General features: G+C 39.7%; 1 protein-coding gene across 1 annotated transcript; it reads right to left on the bottom strand.

The window, feature by feature from the left end:
• Window positions 1–7,710: 7,710 nt before the first annotated feature.
• Window positions 7,711–8,049, bottom strand: LOC110924442 (glycine, alanine and asparagine-rich protein-like). The gene has a single exon (XM_022168446.1). The coding sequence runs from the start codon at window positions 8,047–8,049 to the stop codon at window positions 7,711–7,713; it is 339 nt and encodes a 112-aa protein (XP_022024138.1).
• Between the last annotated feature and the right edge of the window lie 10,755 nt (window positions 8,050–18,804).

The raw sequence follows: 18,804 nt of genomic DNA, 5'->3' as shown, positions 1-18,804 counted from the left end.
AACTTATTCGTGTGTCCCACCACTTGAATATACTCCCGTATCCAGATCCCAATATTCAGTCTTACAGGTGAGTATATTACAGATGATATCTGTAAAGGGGTTAAATGCGAGGGCCGTGAGAGCTTAGGTCGATACTTCCGTATACGCAGAGAGATGACGACTTCGACTTTTGGTGTGTCCCCTTTAGAGGATCTTTTCTTCAACAGCAATGATTATCAATTTTATTGTTTAATCAATTTGCTGAGGGCGGCACTGTATTTCAAGCATTTGCAGAAAGTATTATTCGGGGACTAGGTCAGTATTTCCATACAGCAGAAGTCCCAGAATAATACCCCAGATATCTCTGAGTATAAAGACCTAGTATCTCAGAAAGAGGGACCTTTCAAGCAAGATTTCACGGGTTACCTATATATCCAAGAAGTTGTTACCCACAAAATAAGCAAGTTTGATATTAGGTTTATATCTCGAAAACAATTTACTGAATGTGTCAAAATCTACTGACATATCCAAAATAAGATTGTTTATCACTTTTAAACATTTCATTTCTTTAGCGTGTTGTGTTAGTCCACTGATGTACTATCATTTCCTCTTTTAAGCAACAAAAACTCATTTTTTCATTTTATCATGTTTTTGGTTTTTCAAATTTTCTAATGTTTTTGGATTTTCTGAAAATTCTTACTCCCCCTAAAATTCAAAAAACATTTAACTCAATTGAAAAACAAACTGTACAGAACATGACAACTAACATGACAACTGATATGAATCGCCTCAATTCTCCATCCAACCTGTCATAAACAATCAGAACTCCCCCTCACAACAGACTATTTTCCCATTAAGATTTCAAAACACTTTAGTTTGTTTTAATGAGAATGGTTTTTCTGGAAAATGAGTTTGTTTATCAACCACTTGTAGGTTATGGGGTCATTTCATCACATTGTTTACCAATATTTTAAATAATAGTCAAATCAAGTTCAACTTAATGACCTTGATTAACCACTTGTAAGTTCAAAAACCAAACATTTTCAACCAATTACCAAATATTGGTTGAATTCTCAAGGTTTCGATTCCTACTCCACACTTACAAACCTGGGAGTTCCGGCAATTCACACTTCTCCATTTAAATTTCTCAAAAACATTTTAGAATGATGCCGATTCATGCTCCACGATTATCAACTTGGGAGCTCCGGCAAGTCAGGTTTTCATTCATTGAAGAATATATCCACCCAAGCCTGACCTTCCTTGGGTGTAACAACATCTTCTTCTTCATCTTTACTTACAACGGACTTGTGAACTCTTCTTTTAGATGCATAAAATTCTTTGACACTTTTGGCCTGACCATTGACCATTTTGCCAAAAATGTGTTTCACATTTCCGTTGAAAGCCTTTTCAACATAAAATTTCTTTTTATCAGAATAAAATTGATTTGAAATTTCAACTTTTCCAACTTTCATCATAAAATTTTCAGCCCGCAAAGGTGGAAAATTTTCATCATTCATAGTTGGAACAAATTTTTCAATTTTTCTTTCAACACACGGCTCCTCTGTCTTTGTGGAGACAGATTCATCACCAGAAATATTACCTGAACCCTTAATAACCCATTTTTGATTTTTTACATTTTCTTTTCTTTTTAAAACATACTTTGAGAATTCTCCCACCTCAAAGGTTGAATTTTCAAAGCCTGTAAATGTTTTGGTTATCAGTTTAGTTTTCTCAACAAATTTTTCTTTCAGTTTACAAGAGACTTCCTGTATTGGTTTGAATGTTTTAGGACAGTTTCCAGCAATGTGACCAGCAGTCTTGCACTGGAAACAAGTTCTCGTCTCTATCTTTTTCTGAGTAACACTTTTCTTCATGACTTCTTCTTGCTTCTGGGCAAGGAATTCTTGATTTGTCTGCCTTCTGAAAGCTTGCTCCTTCTCAGCTTCTGTCGTTGTTCCTAGAACAAACACAGTTTTTGTTTTATAAACATTTTCATTTTTATAATTTTTCGGTTGAATATATCCAAAACCTTTCTTTTTGAAATTACCATTACGGTTTGGTTTCTTTTGGAAACCATAACCACAATTGTAACCCATTTTCTTGTTAATTCTTTGTTGAACTCTTGAAGTGTATTGTTTAGGTTTTCCAGTAAGATTTAAATCTTTTATTTCAGAAATATTGATTTCTGTTATTTTGAAAACCTTTTTAATCATTTCAATGTTAACACTTCTTATTAGAAAAATCTCATCAGAATATAATTTGTCAGAATCTTTCAAAGTATATGCTACTTTGACCGGTTCATCATACAAATTAGATTTTGATAGCATAAATTCCTTATTATAAACCCGTTTCTCCTTTTTGATTGTTGGCTTTGACGCATCGGACTCAGACTCGGGTTTGGACTCCGGTTTTGACTCCTCTATGTCATCTTTGTCTAACACCTGATCGACCACACTTTTTATCATTTTGGACTCATGATCGGTATTGGACGATGTGAACGTGACATCAATATTATCCGGCAAGTTATCCGACGACCCAGACTCCCATTGTAAGTTAATTGCCTTTTTGACTCTTTCAGAATTTGGATTTCGAGGTGAATATCCATTTTCGACCGGGGGCGGACATCTATTGTAGACCACACTTGATTTCTTACCAGAAATCTTCAGTTCATCTTCTTCTTTTGTCTCGGACTGCTTTTAATTCGAAATCTTCTCTTTTTCAAACGTCTTCAATTCCTCCACAATTGGATAGATCCTGTCAACAACAAAAGTAGAACATGAGTAACTTTCTAATAAATTGCGGACTCTTTCAGCTTCTAATTTTTGTGTTGCCAATTTTAGTTCCAAATCAGCACATTTCTTTATGTAAAAGTTGACATCATCAAGCTGTCTCATGTAAGCTCCTTTGAGAGTATTCATTGCAACAGCTTGTTCACAATTCGACTCAGTGTACTTGTTGATCTCTCTGTTCATTGTATCATATGATTCTTTTAATCTGTTAATGTTATGCAACAGTTCATTGTTTTGCTTGATCAAAGAATCACAATTCAAGCGCTTTTCAGGAACTTTTATTGGTTCAGTATCAACTTTGATTTCAAACTCTGGAACGTCTTTGACAGTTCTGTTTGATTGGAAAAATTCATTTCTTTTCTTTCTCTTGGCTTCAGCTTCAGCTTTTAACCTTTCTTCTTCTTCTTCTTCTTCTTCTTCTTCCTCTTCTTCAATTTTTCTCTGCTTTTCTTCTGCAGCTTCCCTGACTTTTCTGCATTTTTCTGCCCATTTCAGATCGTAAGCATTGGCAATAAAAGCTTTAACATTCGACGTGTCTTTGGACATTTCTTTGGCCATGAATTGTTGATCTGGGCAAAAATTGTCCCAACAGATACCTTCAGCCAACTTTTCATCGTCTTGATCTGCCAAACACACTTTGCTTTCCATTGGAATATACTTATCCCAACTGAATCCACCATTTTTTCCCTGATTAACCAGACACACTCTCTTTGAATCTTCAATCACACTTCTACCATGAGCAGTTTGTGCCTGATGTGATGCTTGTTGTTGTTGATATGGTTGTTGTGAGATTTGATGATAAATTGCCTTTTTGTTAATCGTTGTTTCCGAAATGGTTTTGAGCTCCACTCGCTTCTCGATTTGTGCATTCCCTCTTGAAATGCCCCTTTTCCCTGCAACGAAAACAAGTTACCTTAGATTTATCAAAACCTAAAGTTGACACATGAGCCTCGCGAAAATCATCTCTGCCTGTAATTTGTTTGAATTTTCAGCCCGTCTCAACACACTGGCCATGCACCATTTAATATCCATCAATTCCATTTCCTCGGCATCGATTTGATCGTAATCCTCTTTCGTGAGCATAGGATTTCCGATCCTTCCTGCAACTAATCCTCCGTAGGATTCAAGCACGGTAACCAACATTGACATATGACTTTTCGCAACTTCCTCAGTATAGTTTTGATCATTTTCCAGCTTTCAGGAAATGTTGCATTGAAGAACTCTCCCATCCTTTGTCGTTGAAAACTGAGGATCATATGTTGGAAATGAAGACAATTCCGTTGTGCTGCTTGATCCCTGAGATGGTTTTTCTGAAGAACCTTTTGCATTGTAAGCCGTTTCAACTTTTGGAGAAAGATGTGTCTTATCAGTAACACCACTTTTAAAATACAAACTAATATCCTGTTCTCCGTAATAATTCTTCATCCTGGCAATCTTTCGCTGCTCCATCTCTTGAGCTTTCAGGTGTTTGATAAACTCTCCTAGTGTTAGCTTTTTATATTCTTTTCTGTTGCTTTTCAGCATCATCAGAAAAGTTCCCCAGATTTCATGTGGTAGCGCATCTGCAAGTTTTTCAATCAATTCATCAGTATCCTTTTTAATACCAAGTTTTGACATATTTCTCACCAAGTTACAATATCTTTCAATAATTTGCTTGGTGTTTTCAGATTTCAAACCCCGAAAAAGATCAAATTCTTTCTTCATGAGTGACATTTTGTTTTTAAGCATATCATCGCTTCCTACGAACTTTGCTTCCAATTCAGTCCAGATCGAATAAGCAGTTCCATCATGTAGAAGCAATATCAAAATGTCCTCTTTAATCGCTTGCTGAAGCAAACTCACCATCAATTTTTCATCTCGATACTTCTTTTTCTCCTCAGCATTCATTTCTCTAATTGTTAACTGGATACCATTTCTTGAGGGTCTTTCATACTGCTCTTCAGTGTGTTCCCATGCATCCAAGTGATAAGCTTCAACCCAATTTCCAAACCGTTCGGACCAACCGTTATAATCATCAATATACATAAGCTTAGGCGGTGTTTGAGTTATTCCAGTTTCATTTTCAAGCAAAGCACTTTGAGTTATGTTCATTGGTCCAGCAAAGGCGTTATAAAATTCATTGTCCATTGTTCAATTGTCCAAAGTTCATAAATTTTCAAGTTCAGGCGAAATCAGGTTTTGGAGCGGAATCCCAAAGTTCAATTCAAGCGAATTAACTTTTTCGTTTCGAGCGAAATCCCAGCTGTATCTTGGAGTGGAATTAAATGTGATTGTCAATTGGAGCGGAATCAAGCTTTTGCTTGGAGCAGAATCAGATGATAGACAGATGGAGCGGAATCAGATGATAGACAGATGGAGCAGAATCAGACGAAATCTTTGGAGCGGAATCACTGAAATGTGATTTTTAGAGTGGAATCAGCCTGAATCTTTGGAGCGGAATTAACTTGAGTGTGATTTTGGAGCGGAATCAGCTTCAAAGTGCTGCTGACGTCATCTTTCAAACGAACATTTTTGAGCGGAACCTCTAAAATTTCAATTTTTACTTTGATTTTAATTCTGAAAATTTCAAGGGTTTATCAAATCATGTTTTCGAGTGTTGTATGTGAAAATGAGCCGATTTTACCATGAAAATTTTTCAAATTTGAAGAAGAATGAGTAGAAAATCATAAAACACAGTTGAAATGGCAAGAACTCTTCCCCCTGAGCTCTAATACCACTTGTAGGATCGTGTTCCGACCCGAACGAGTCGATCAGAAGAGTTTTTGTCCAAAACAAGAGGCGGAAACTAATGTTTTGGTGCAATCTCAGCTGTATTCACTTTAAACTGTTATTTTATTGCTCAATCAATCGATTACAAGCTCTGACAACACTTCGGCAGCACTTCGTGGCAACCAGAATGACTACACGTACAACTTCTATATGATTTCGCTCCTAATGACACCCTATATATAGGTGTCCTGATTTCGTTCCAACATGCACAAGCGGAATCACAAACAGGAGCAGAATCAGGTGATAACATTTCGGGCGAAATCAAACTTATGACAACATGTCATTTGGAGCGGAATCACCTGTTTAAACATATTTCTCGGATTCCGTGCCCTGTTCTAGCCTATACGATACAAGACTCGATACAAGACGTAGGCGACAGATGGATGCACCAACAGTAATCGTTCAACAGCTCAACCCAACGTCTCTGTCTCATGTTAAGTTCTTTTTGATCAAAAGTTTGCTGTAAACTCTTGTGATCAGTGAAGATTGTACATCTTGTTCCATACAAATAGTGTTGCCAGATCTTCAATGCGAACACCACAGCGCCTAACTCCAAGTCATGCGTGGTGTAGTTTTTCTCATGAACCTTCAGCTGGCGTGAAGCATAAGTTATAACTTTTTGTCGCTGCATTAACACGCAGCCTAAACCCTGACGCGAGGCGTCACAATATACCACGAAGTCGTTCGTGCCTTCGGGTATCGCTAAAATCAGTGCGTCACAAAGCTTGTTTTTCAACAACTGAAACGCTTCTTCTTGCTTGTCGCTCCAATCAAACTTCTTGTCTTTCTGTGTGAGTGAGGTCAGAGGTTGAGCGATTTTAGAGAAATCCTCAATGAACCTTCGATAATAACCAGCCAAGCCTAAGAACTGTCAAATCTCAGTTGGCGTCTTTGGAGTCTCCCAATTCTTGATTGCTTCAATCTTTGTAGGATCCACATGGATTCCATTTCCATTAACCACATGTCCAAGAAACTGGACTTCGCGTAGCCAAAACTCACACTTCGAGAACTTGGCATACAACTTCCCCTTTTTAAGTAGCACTAAAATAGCTCTTAAATGTTGTTCGTGCTCATCCTTAGTCTTCGAGTAGATCAAAATATCATCAATGAATATGATTACGAACTTGTCGAGGTACGACTTACAGACTCTGTTCATCAAGTCCATGAAAACTGCTGGTGCGTTTGTTAGCCTAAACGGCATAACCAGGAACTCGTAATGTCCATATCGAGTTCTAAAAGCCTTCTTCGGGATACTTTCCTCTTGTATCCTTAGTTGATGATAGCATGATCGAAGGTCAATCTTTGAATAGAAACTTGAACCTTGTAGTTGGTCGAACATGTCATCGATCCTTGGCAAAGGATATTTGTTTTTAATAGTCAACTTATTAAGCTCGCGGTAGTCTATACACATACGAAAACTACCATCCTTCTTCTTAACGAACAAAACTGGAGCTCCCCAAGGGGAGAAGCTTGGTCTGATGAATCCCTTGTCTAACAGCTCTTGGAGTTGTGTTGACAGCTCTTGCATCTCTGAAGGCGCAAGCCGATAAGGTGCCTTAGCCACAGGCGCAGTGCCTGGAACTAAGTCAATGTGAAATTCGACTTGTCTTGGAGGCGGAAATCCTGGCAAGTCTTCTGGAAAGACTTCAGGATATTCCCTTACGACAGGAATGTCTTCTATCTTTGGCTCAGCGGCTTCCTTATTCACGATGTGTGCCAAGAAGGCAACACATCCCTTCTTCAAACATTTCCTAGCTTTCAAGCAGCTAATGATCCTCAATGGCGTATCGCGCCTTTCTCCATGAACTACAATCGTCTCTCCATCGGCCATTGGGATACGGATGGTCTTTTCGAGGCAAACCACCTCGGCTTTGCTGCTAGATAGCCAATCCATCCCTATTACCACGTCGAAGCTTCCCAACTCGACTGGTAGTAGGTCTAGCGTAAATTCGTGTCCTCCCAGTTCTATCATGCATCCCCTGATGACTTCGCTCGTTTCAACTAGTTTCCCATGCGCCAATTCGATCGAGTACGGGATGTTTAGCTTACTAGCAGTTAACCCAAGCATATTCTTAAATTCTAACGATACAAAACTATAATCAACACTAGTATCAAACAGAACAGACGCATAGTGTTGATTTATAGGGAACGTACCAGTGACAACATTCGGGTCCTAGCGTGCTTCCCTAGCTCCAATGTTGAATACCCTTCCACGAGCTTGGTTGAGCTTGGGGCATTCCTTCTTAAAGTGTCCGACTTCTCCGCAGTTGAAACATCCCGGACCTAGCATGTTACCATTACCACCTTGAGCATTGTTTGCTCCCCGATTCCCGGATTGGTTTCCAACATTTCCCCGATTCCCACTTCCACCATTACGGTTCCCATTTCCGTTCCCACCGCGATTGTTGTTACCAAAACCTCTATGACCATTGTTTCCACGACCAGCTCCTGTGCCAGCCCAGCAAGTATTCTTCGAATGGCCCTCCTTACCATAAGACTCGCATCTCCTCATCCTGCACGGGCCCGAGTGATAGTACAGGCATATGTCACATTTGGGCAAAGCTGTCACACCCCCAAAAATTCACACGCGGGGTATCACCGCATGGGGGCGTGACATGACCAGGATCAAGCCACCAATCATATTGAACATTATAAGTAATAAGTAAAAATCATTCATCAATACGAAAGGTGATCAAAAATCAAAACATAATCAAGTGTGTAGCGGAAGCATAAATGTAAAACCCAACTTAAGTAATGAGTTTGAAATGTCATAAATGTTTAACATGGCGTCCACGATCCATGTCCACAACGACCGCGCCGCCCAGTGCAAGCTCCATGAGTACCTATAGACCCGCAAGTCATGTAACAGAGAGTTAACAACAAAGTTGAGCGACTTCACAGTTGGTTGTTTAGTTTCAGTATTCGTTTCGTAATTCACATGTTCGTTTTGTAAACCATGTATCGTATTTATTTGTATCGCGGCCCTCCAGGCATGTTTACGAAGATTAGTGGGGGCTTCCCAGGTGTTACTAGTCTAGCTGTATCTATAAGTGACCTTCCCCTAGTGAGGTCAGTGGTACGTATTCCGGTAATGACGAAAGTACAAGTAATCAATCAACCCCATTCCCAATCCCGGGAATCCCATGCCTTGGTAAGAGTGTGAACTCACCTTGGTTTGCTCGGCAGATAAACGAAAGGTCAATCAAGCTATATTATGGTCAACCATGTCCTAACAAAGTTACCATATAGTCAGGTTCGTATTTAGGTAGTGCACGAAAGGTTTTCTACACGTATACTAATAAGTTGCATACAAGTATTAAGCATGGTCGTTAACTGTACATACGAGTTCAACAGTAGCATTACAAAAACAAACAAAGTCCAAGTATGCGGCCCAAATTGTTGGGCTGGTAACAGTACATAAATCCAAACAGAATGTGTGATTAAGTGGTCTCGAGTCGAGACTAGAGATCTCGAGTCGAGACAGTGTGGTCTCGGGTTGTAGTCTCAACGTTCTCGAGTCGCAACAAAGGGATCCCGAGTCATGCATTTATCACTCGAGATCGGGTGGTCTCGAGTCATGTGTCGAGTCGCAACCAGACCAACAACCGTGGTCTCGAGTCTTGTCTGTGTGATGGTAACGTGTGGTCTCGAGTCGAGACTGTGAGTTCTCGACTCGAAATCTGTGTCGAGACTAAGTGTGTAACAACTTCCTTATTTGCAGCTCATAATTTCTGTAATATCAGCAAACAACTTTTGGCAGTTTCAATTCAGATCAAACAACATCAATTATCAATAATCATTCACCCTAATTGTTCTCTACATATGATCAACAATCAAGCATTCAATTATATCATCCGATTAGTAATCTTTGAACATTATCATGCACACTTACATGGCCACATAACTAATCATCCAGATGCAATTCTTAACAGCCGATTATATCAACTATTTGATGCGGTGAACAACAAACAACCCTAGACTATTAACCCGATTATGTTTCAATATATAAATACATATCATCGGAAATAAGTGTATAGATTCAATCATGTTTACTAGCATGAAACCCTAATCAATCAAATAACAAAACAACATCAGAATCATAACAACTATCAACAAGAGAACACTAACCGAGATGTTCGAGTGTATAGAAGTGATACAGCAAGGGAGAGATGGTGTAGCGATCCGAGAAAGCTTCGAGGGAATAGGGTTATTGCCGTCGAGTGAAGGGGATGAGGAGAGAGCTTTAGGATTTTGTGTGTGTTGGTGTTTTGCAAGTAATGAGAAAGCTAAACCCCTAAAGGTTCATGTATGCACATCAGGAGTGGGCCGAACGCATTAATGGGCTGCCCTTGGTCTCGAGTCGGCTAAGTATAGTGAGCCGAGAGAGATAGGTGTGCGGCCCAAAGGCCTTGTGCGATTAGGACAAGTGTTATGCAACTATACTTATAGTATTCACATAAAATCACGTAGCACATAATAAAACAATGTCGAAACATATATTGAAATCAAGCACATCAATAAATCAAGTAACGTTCATACAAGTTGCGTCAAACAAAAGAAAGGTTCTGGAATACGGGTTGTCACATTATCCCCAAGTTGAAAGAAAATTCGTCTCGAAATTTGGTACGTACTGTCACATCCCGACCACGTAGGACAACAAACCGTGGCGGAAACGTCGGGGAGTGTTGTAACAGAAGCTATCGTTTCATAACCATGGATACAAAAAGTGTTTCGTTTTATTGATAATATTAAACATTAACATTGTCTTAACACATAACAAACAAGTTTCTTATCGACTATGATAGATTTAAAGTCACTAAGGCCTCGTCCAGATCCTATGTGACGCATGCATCTTAGAAACCACATCAAGCAACAACACCTGAAACATATGTAAAAACTTAGTCAGCAAAGAAATGCTGGCGAGTACATAGGTTTTATGAGAGTATTAGAATCATGGCTCGTTTATATGTTGTAGTACTTTATTAGACTACAAGAGTCAAAATACAAACCTCCTTTTGAAAAGTGTATTGCAATATAGTTATCCAACTCAAATGAAGTTGATTACAGTTTATAAAATCTCGTAGCCATGATTCTTAACCCAAAAACATTTGTTTTAGAAAACCAACTTGTAAAACATCTTGTAAAAACTCGTTAAAACTCGTATATTATTTTGAAAACCTCGTTTGTGTGATATTGTTCCAAAATCGTTTACCCAAGTGAACTAAATAACGCCACAGTATGCAATATGTTGAAAACACTTATATATAAGAAGTACCAGCGGCGTATCTACCACGTTTTCACCATATTACCCCCGTCTCGTTATCTATACACTTAACCAAAAACCAATTGTTTATTGAAATCGTTTAACATCGTTTCCAAATCGTTTCCAAATCGTTCCCAAATCGTTTACTCGTTCCCAAATCGTTTACTCGTTTAGATCGTTCAAATCGTCCTCGTTTTAATTGTGAAAACTTATATATGGTCGTCTCGTTAAAAACATTCAAACCATTGTGACTCGTCCATCGTTCAACTCGTTCTCGTATTAAAAAACCACCAAAGGGTAAGTTAACAATCATCAGATTCAGTCGCTACCCACAACCCCCACACATAACCATGGGTGTAGTAAAGTAAGGGGATTGGTCAGATCCCATGGTACCATAACCTAATACTGGTCGGCTTGATCAATGCTAATGAATGTCATTTGTTATGTAACTACAACCAACAAGTTCGTTCACTTTATCGAAATCGTTCTTAGTTTAGTAAAAATCGTTTTAATCGTTTTTGAAATCATCGTTTAAACCTTGAAAACATTTCGTACATATGAATCACCCCAAAACATTTAAAAACAGTAAAATAGGGGAACTATGTACTCACATGTAGAGCAAAGTATACTCGATCAAATAGAATTCCTAACAAACTCAAGCAAACCAAAGGAATCAAGTAGCACCTAGTAATCGAACCACTAGTCAAACAATAGACGCCTAAATCGGACGATCGGATAGAATGAGGTCTTGTAAACCAAATGAGTGTAGGAACTCACGTGACATGGTTTAACAAAGCCTACATCCTAAATTGAAACCTAACCTAAGTGTTTTCGACCCATCGCGACCCATTAAGGTAGCTTACGCTACTTTAACGCGTCGTGCGCGCAAAAGCGCGTTCGAGACGTCTAACTAGTCCTATGACAAGTATTATATGCCCATACATGTTTAATTGTGTTACATAATCAGTTATGCGTCAAAAGTTTAGGCTACATATGCTTAATTACCAATTATGTATGAAAAGGGTATTTTGGTAATTTACCAAGGGCATATAAACTATTCATCATGCGACTAATCAAACCTATGTGACCATAAGGTATAACCTCGGAAGGTTATTCCCTATTCTACTATGGTCACAAAACATGTTTGGTCGGATCCTAATGATTGGCCAAACGGGTCGTGTTCGAAAGTCTAAGCGGGTGTTTAGTCCGCTTGACTTACGACTCTACACAAGCACTAAACTAACAAGTGACGAGCTAAACATGTCGAAACATGTTTAGTTAAGTTAGAAAACAGGTTTTGATATCAAAACAAACGGTTTTGATATCCTAGAGTAGTTTGGTTACAAAATACGCGAGAAAACGCATTTTGGCTGAAACTACGACTCGTCACTGAGCCTAGATAACGTGGTAATCAGTAGATATAGTCACTAGGGACTATAACCATCGTGATTACGCTCACGTTATGAAGTTCAAACGAACTTCGCGTTGACCAAAAACTGGTTAAAGAAGAAAGTCAAACACAGTTTGACTTTAACGCTAAAACGAACGATAAACGCGAAAGAATACTTACAGAAGGTCCCCGCAAGATTGATTTCCAAGTATTTCTCAGGTATGAAGTGATAACCACTCCAACTAAGAGAAAATCTCAGAAATCAAGTGGGTTGGAAGTGAATTCATGGAGGGTATTTATAGATTTCATAGAACCGTTAGGATCGTTTCTTGAAATCCGAGCTTCGATCTCAACCCTCCATGTGTGCCCATTGTTTTACAAACCTAGGGGCATCCAAAACCAGCCAACAAGATGCAAGAAACCATGGGTAAGGGTGGGTAACAGCTGGAAATGGCTGGAAAGCATAATCTGCTGATCTGGGAGGGGCTTACGGACCGTATGAGGTCCCTTACGGTCCGTAAGGACCCTGCAGACCAGCTAAAATTCAGTTTTGGCAGTTCAGGTCCCTGTGCGCGTATGGTCGAGTTTTGGCACTTCAAACACCCGTCAAACCCATTTTAAGGCTCTAAAATGAAGTTAAAGTGTAGGGAACTTGAAATATGCTCAAAAATATGCCAGATGTCGGTTCTTTTGGCCGTATGACTACGTTGTTCGGTTAATTACAACGGAAGTCGTAACGAACGCAAAAACGGTCCATATTGCGCGACGAATGGATTTTTATTATGCCAAACACTAAAAAATAATATTTTAATGCTTACATAAATTTTTGGATGTCCGGATGTATTCAGAACGTAAGATATGCGCGAAAATGCAAACTTGTGCACTTTTTGACGCTTTTAGTCCCTATTGATCAATAAAGTTTATTTTAGCATACCGAACCCTTCAAAGCCTATTTATAAGCTATGTAAAGGTTATTTAGGGTATGTTTAACTCATGATCAAGTTCTGGAGTGTTCGTTACTATACAAATCGGCATAGTTTCGCAATTTGACACAAATAGTCCCTGCGATCGAACAAGGTTGATTTTAACACACCGAACCATCCAAAACTTATTTCTAAGTTATGTGGAGGTCATTTAAGGTATGTTAAGCCTATTTCACTATCCCGGAGTGTTTGTTGCATTAAACTGGTTATATTTACGCATTAGTGCGCGTATAACCTTCCAGAAAGCGATTTAGAGCTTGAAATTGGAATTGAATCGAATTGTTAAAAATCACCAAACACAAATACACATAATAACACAAAAACACATATAATAACACCAAAACACATTGTTTTGTTAATAATCAACATTGTTTTACATCGTACAATGATCACAGAGCACAGTTGTCACAGTCTCCCCTACTTCAGGAAATTTCGTCCCGAAATTTTAACCAGAGGAAGCTTCTGAAAACAAATGTGGATATTTGGTTATCATTTGGTCCTTACGTTCCCAAGTAAATTCTGGACCACGTTTGGATTCCCAACGAACTTTAGCCAAATGAATCCGTTTGTTCTTCAACTGCTTGAATGTACGGTCCACTATCTCCACGGGTTTCTCGACAAAGTGCATCGTTTCATCGATTTGGATCTCGTCGAGAGGTATGTGAAGATCAGCGTCAGCTAAACACTTTCGCATATTGGACACGTGAAAAGTCGGATGAATATTTCCAAGCTCTGGAGGTAGCTCTAGTCGATAGGCAACTTTCCCATTCTTTCCACGATCTTGAATGGTCCCACATATCGAGGTGCAAGTTTTCCTTTCTTTCCAAATCTCACGACTCCTTTCCAAGGTGAAACCTTGAGCTGGACACGATCTCCGACTTGAAATTCTAAGGGCTTGCGTCGCATATCCGCATAACTCTTTTGACGGCATCGAGCTGTCACAAGATTATCGCGAATTTCTTGATTTTATCTGTTGTTTCTAGAACGAGCTCAGGTCCAGTAAGCTGAGCTTCACCGGTCTCGTTCCAACAGACAGGTGAACGACATTTTCGACCGTAGAGAGCTTCGAATGGTGCCATATTAATGCTAGCATGATAACTATTGTTGTAAGAGAACTCGATCGTTGGCAGATGAGAATCCCAATTACCACCAAAGTCTATCACGCATGCTCTAAGCATATCCTCCAAAGTTTGAATCGTCCTTTCAGATTGACCATCTGTTTGGGGATGATAAGCAGTGCTTAGATTTAGTTGAGTTCCCATAGTAGATTGCATGGTTTTCCAAAAATGAGATGAAAATCGAGCATCACGATCAGAGATGATATCCAAAGTCACACCATGCCGTGATACAATCTCATCAACATAAATCTTTGCAAGTTTATCAGCAGATAGATCCTCGCGAATCGGAAGAAAATGAGCTGACTTCGTTAATCGATCGATGACAACCCAAATGGCATCGTGACCTTTCTATGTATGCGGTAACTTAGTGATGAGATCCATCGCAATGTTCTCCCACTTCCAAACCGGTATCTCTGGTTGTACAAGCAAACCAGAAGGTCGTTGATGTTTAGCCTTGACTTTGAGACAAGTTAGGCATTTCGATACATATAAGGCAACATCTTTCTTCATACCAGGCCACAAGAACTTAGTACGAAGATCCTTCTACATTTTATCAGCACCAGGATGGATAGAATATCGGGACTTGTGAGATTCGTCCATCATTAGGTGCGAAGATCGTCTTGTTTCGGAATCCACAAACGATCCTTGAAGTAGAGTAAACCATTGCCTCTCCTTTCGAGCTTGAGCTCAAGTTGAAGCGATAACCCATCTTTCATTAAACCCTTGATCACACAGGATCGTTGAGCTTGAAGGACACGAGATTGGATATCGGACTGAGATTGGACAGAGTGAAGCTTGACTCGCTCTTTTCGACTAAGCACATCGGCTACGACATTCGCCTTACCAGGATGGTAGCGAATCTCGTAATCGTAATCGTTCAAAAGTTCAACCCAACGTCGTTACCTCATGTTCAGCTCTTTCTGATTAAGAATATGCTGGAGACTTTTGTGGTCTGTGAAAACCACACACTTCGTTCCATAGAGGTAGTGTCTCCAGATTTTAAGCGCGAAAACCACAGCTCCTAACTCAAGATCATGGGTCGTGTAGTTCTTCTCGTGAATTTTCAGCTGTCTAGATGCATATGCAATAACTTTACCTCGTTGCATGAGGACGCAACCAAGGCCTAAGTTAGACGCATCACAATAGACAACAAAATCATCGCTTCCCTCGGGAAGAGATAGAACAGGAGCATTACATGACTTCTGCTTCAGTGTTTGGAACGCTTCTTCTTTCTTGGGTCCCCGCTCAAAAGGCTTATTCTTCTGAGTCAAAGCAGTGAGTGGAACCGCAATCTTTGAAAAATTAGAAATGAATCGATAATAATAACCAGCAAGACCAAGAAAAGATCGAATCTCTATAGGCGTCGATGGCGTACTCCAATCCTTAATAGGAACAATCGTGGATGGATCCACATGAATACCCTGCTCATTGACTATATGACCCAGAAACTGAACTTCTTTAAGCCAGAATTCACACTTGGAGAATTTAGCGAAAAGTTGTTCCTTCTTAAGGAGTTCCAACGTTAAGCGAAGGTGTTGCTCGTGATCGGCTCGAGTCTTCGAATAAATGAGAATATCGTCGATGAACACAATGATGAACTTGTCTAAATAGGGTTTATAGATCCTATTCATTAAGTCCATAAAGATAGCTGGAGCATTAGTCAAACCAAAAGGCATGACAGAGAACTCATAATGCCCATACCATGAGCGGAAAGCAGTTTTGGGAATATCTTCTTCGAGAATACGAAGTTGATGATACCCAAAACGCAGGTCGATTTTTAAAAAGCATGAAGCACCTTGCAGCTGATCAAAGAGATCATCAATTCGAGGTAGGGGATATCGATTCTTCATGGTAAGCTTATTAAGCTCACGATAATCGATACACATTCGAAAAGACCCATCTTTCTTTTTCACGAAGAGGACAAGAGCTCCCCAGGGTGAAAAGCTCAGACGGATGAATTCCTTATCAGATAACTCTTGAAGCTGCTTCGATAATTCTTTCATCTTTGACGATGCAAGACGATAAGGCGCTTTTGCAATTGGGTTGGCATTGGGTACAAGGTTAAAATGAAATAGGACTTGACGAACTGGAGGCAAACCAGGCAGTTCATCAGGAAACGCCTCTGGATAATCCCAAACAGTCGGAATATCCTGAATACTCTTGCGCTTGACTTTCTCCTCGGTGACATGTGCTGGGAAAGCAACATATCTTTTTCGTAGATAGCTTGGGGCTTTTGTTTCTTAAAAGAAACGGGCGTTTAAGGTTCTAGGGGAGATCACAAGTGATCATAAAAAAAAGGCAAAATCACCCGAGTGGTTTGTCTTTGTATTGACATCATAAGGTTGCATCAAACATTCATACAATTGCATTGGTTCACAAAAATAAAAACCATAAATTTTTATTTATATAACAACCGCATTGTCTTAAAATGTTAAAAGATAACAACCAGAGGAAATACAAAATACTAATCGTTCACTGCTGCATCGTTGAGTGCCTCATTGATGTTATACACTCGTCCGCATGCTGGATTCACATTGACGTTGACGTTCGCATTCGGGTTTGCATTAGCATTTGCCAGCCTCGGACAGTTGTTGCGGAAGTGGCCAAACTCTCCACAATTAAAACATGAACCTGGTGGGAATCTAGCAGCATTCCCTTATGCCGGAGCTTGAACCTGGGCAACCTGATTTTGTCCTGAACGACAAACATTGGCTAAATGCCCAAGTTTACCACACGCCGTGCATTGCTTACAAGCTTGTTGTGCAACATGATGACCGTTGCAGCGAGCACAATGAGGTGCGGTACCGGCATACGTCTTTTTCACAGGAGGTTGAGCCGGTGCGTTTTGTTCAGTCTGAGTCGTAGCAGCAAAGCTCTGTGCACCCTTTCGCTTCCTTGATTTCTTCGACGACTCACCTTCTTTACCTTTACCCTTCTTCTTATCTTTCGTAGAATCAGACGATTTCTTCTTGTCACCCTTGCGGGTGAGTTTACCCTTCCTGACTTGGGATTCAGTCAGGGTAGCAGATAACTCGATCGCTTGACGAAGAGTAGTGGGTTTAACAGCGGTCACAATATCCACCATAGAATCGGGTAGACCATCGATATATCTTTCGATTTGTTGGATCTGAGTTTCTTTTTGATTGTATTTTGTGTTTGAAGTTAAGATGAAAATGGATGAGTTGTGCAGCGGAATTAAAATGAAAACAAACTTTGCATACAATCAAATGAGAGTAATACTTTAATCAAACATCTTTTACACAATGAACCGAATGATTGAATTTAATTTCAACAACGATTACAAAGATAGATGTATGAATGCAAACTCCCCCTCTGCCCGAGCTCAGTAGTTTGTTCGTGCAAAGAAGACGAATGATGTAGAGAGCTATTAGAACAGTACAAAGAAGACCAATGAACTATTTATAGGCACTTGCAAACTACTGAGCATCTTTGCTGACGTCACCATGAAAGTGACATCTAACCTCCTAACAAACTCTAACCTCTGATCTATACAGACACTGCTTGTGTTAACTACTACTAATACATTCTATTACAAAACAGACTTTAGAACAGCTGCTGCAACCTTCTAATGCTGTGAACCCAGCAGCACTTGTCCGGATCAGCAGTGCTTGACTCAAGGCAGTAGATTGAATCAGCAGTACTTTAGTCTTCCATCAGATCTTTAGTTGAGCAGCAGTTATGAGTCAGCAGTTTGGTAAGATCAGCAGATAGGAGGTCATCATTAGTTGTAATCACTTTCAAGGGGAGAGATTTGTGTATCAGCATCTGCTTATTCATAATCCACTGTTCTGATCCAGTTTTGGCTTTAATTATCTGTTCCTCTGATAGGGTTCAATCCCAACAATCTCCCCCTGGAACAGATAATGCCAAAACCCTTCATTATTTGTGGATACTTTATTGCCTCATTAACAGCTCCCTTATCTGACCTTTAAATTGTAATTCAAAGTCAAGGGCATCTGTATCTTCATCATCCCTGCTAAGTGGAAGATCAAGGAGATCCTGCAAATCTTCAAGACTCAGGCCAAGAGCTTGTTCCCTTGATATTTTCTCCACTTCTCCACCAGACCTGAGCAAAGTCAATACGCAGGTCTGTTTGTCAGTTGCCCACTTTTGTATTTTTGAGCCTGGTGGGTTTCTTGGGAGATGTTTATTTGCAGAAGTATTTGGTGAGGCTGGCCTGTTCATCACTGGCTGAGCAGTGGTAGCAGAGTTTTCCTGTTCAAGTTCTTCTTTTAACGTTCTTAACAAGCCTTCTTTTAAAACAACATTTCCAGCAAGAATTTCTTGAACAGTTTCAGCTCCTAACTGGCTTTGTGTCCTTCTTTTGTAGATGGCATTACCAGCTGGAGCAGTGGATCTCCTGATTTGCAGCTTTGATGGTCCTTTTGAAACCGCTGCTTCAGGGTAGTCAGGTTTTTGAGGAATTTTTGGATCTTTCTTCCTTAATTCCTCCAACCTTTTGTAGGTTGACCTGACCAAATCTTCTTTCCAT

The sequence above is a fragment of the Helianthus annuus genome, chromosome 2, assembly GCF_002127325.2.
Source record: "Helianthus annuus cultivar XRQ/B chromosome 2, HanXRQr2.0-SUNRISE, whole genome shotgun sequence".
NCBI classification, from domain to species: domain Eukaryota; kingdom Viridiplantae; phylum Streptophyta; class Magnoliopsida; order Asterales; family Asteraceae; genus Helianthus; species Helianthus annuus.
The sequence above is the reverse complement of the archived record's forward strand: the minus strand, read 5'-3'. Positions and strand labels throughout refer to the sequence as shown.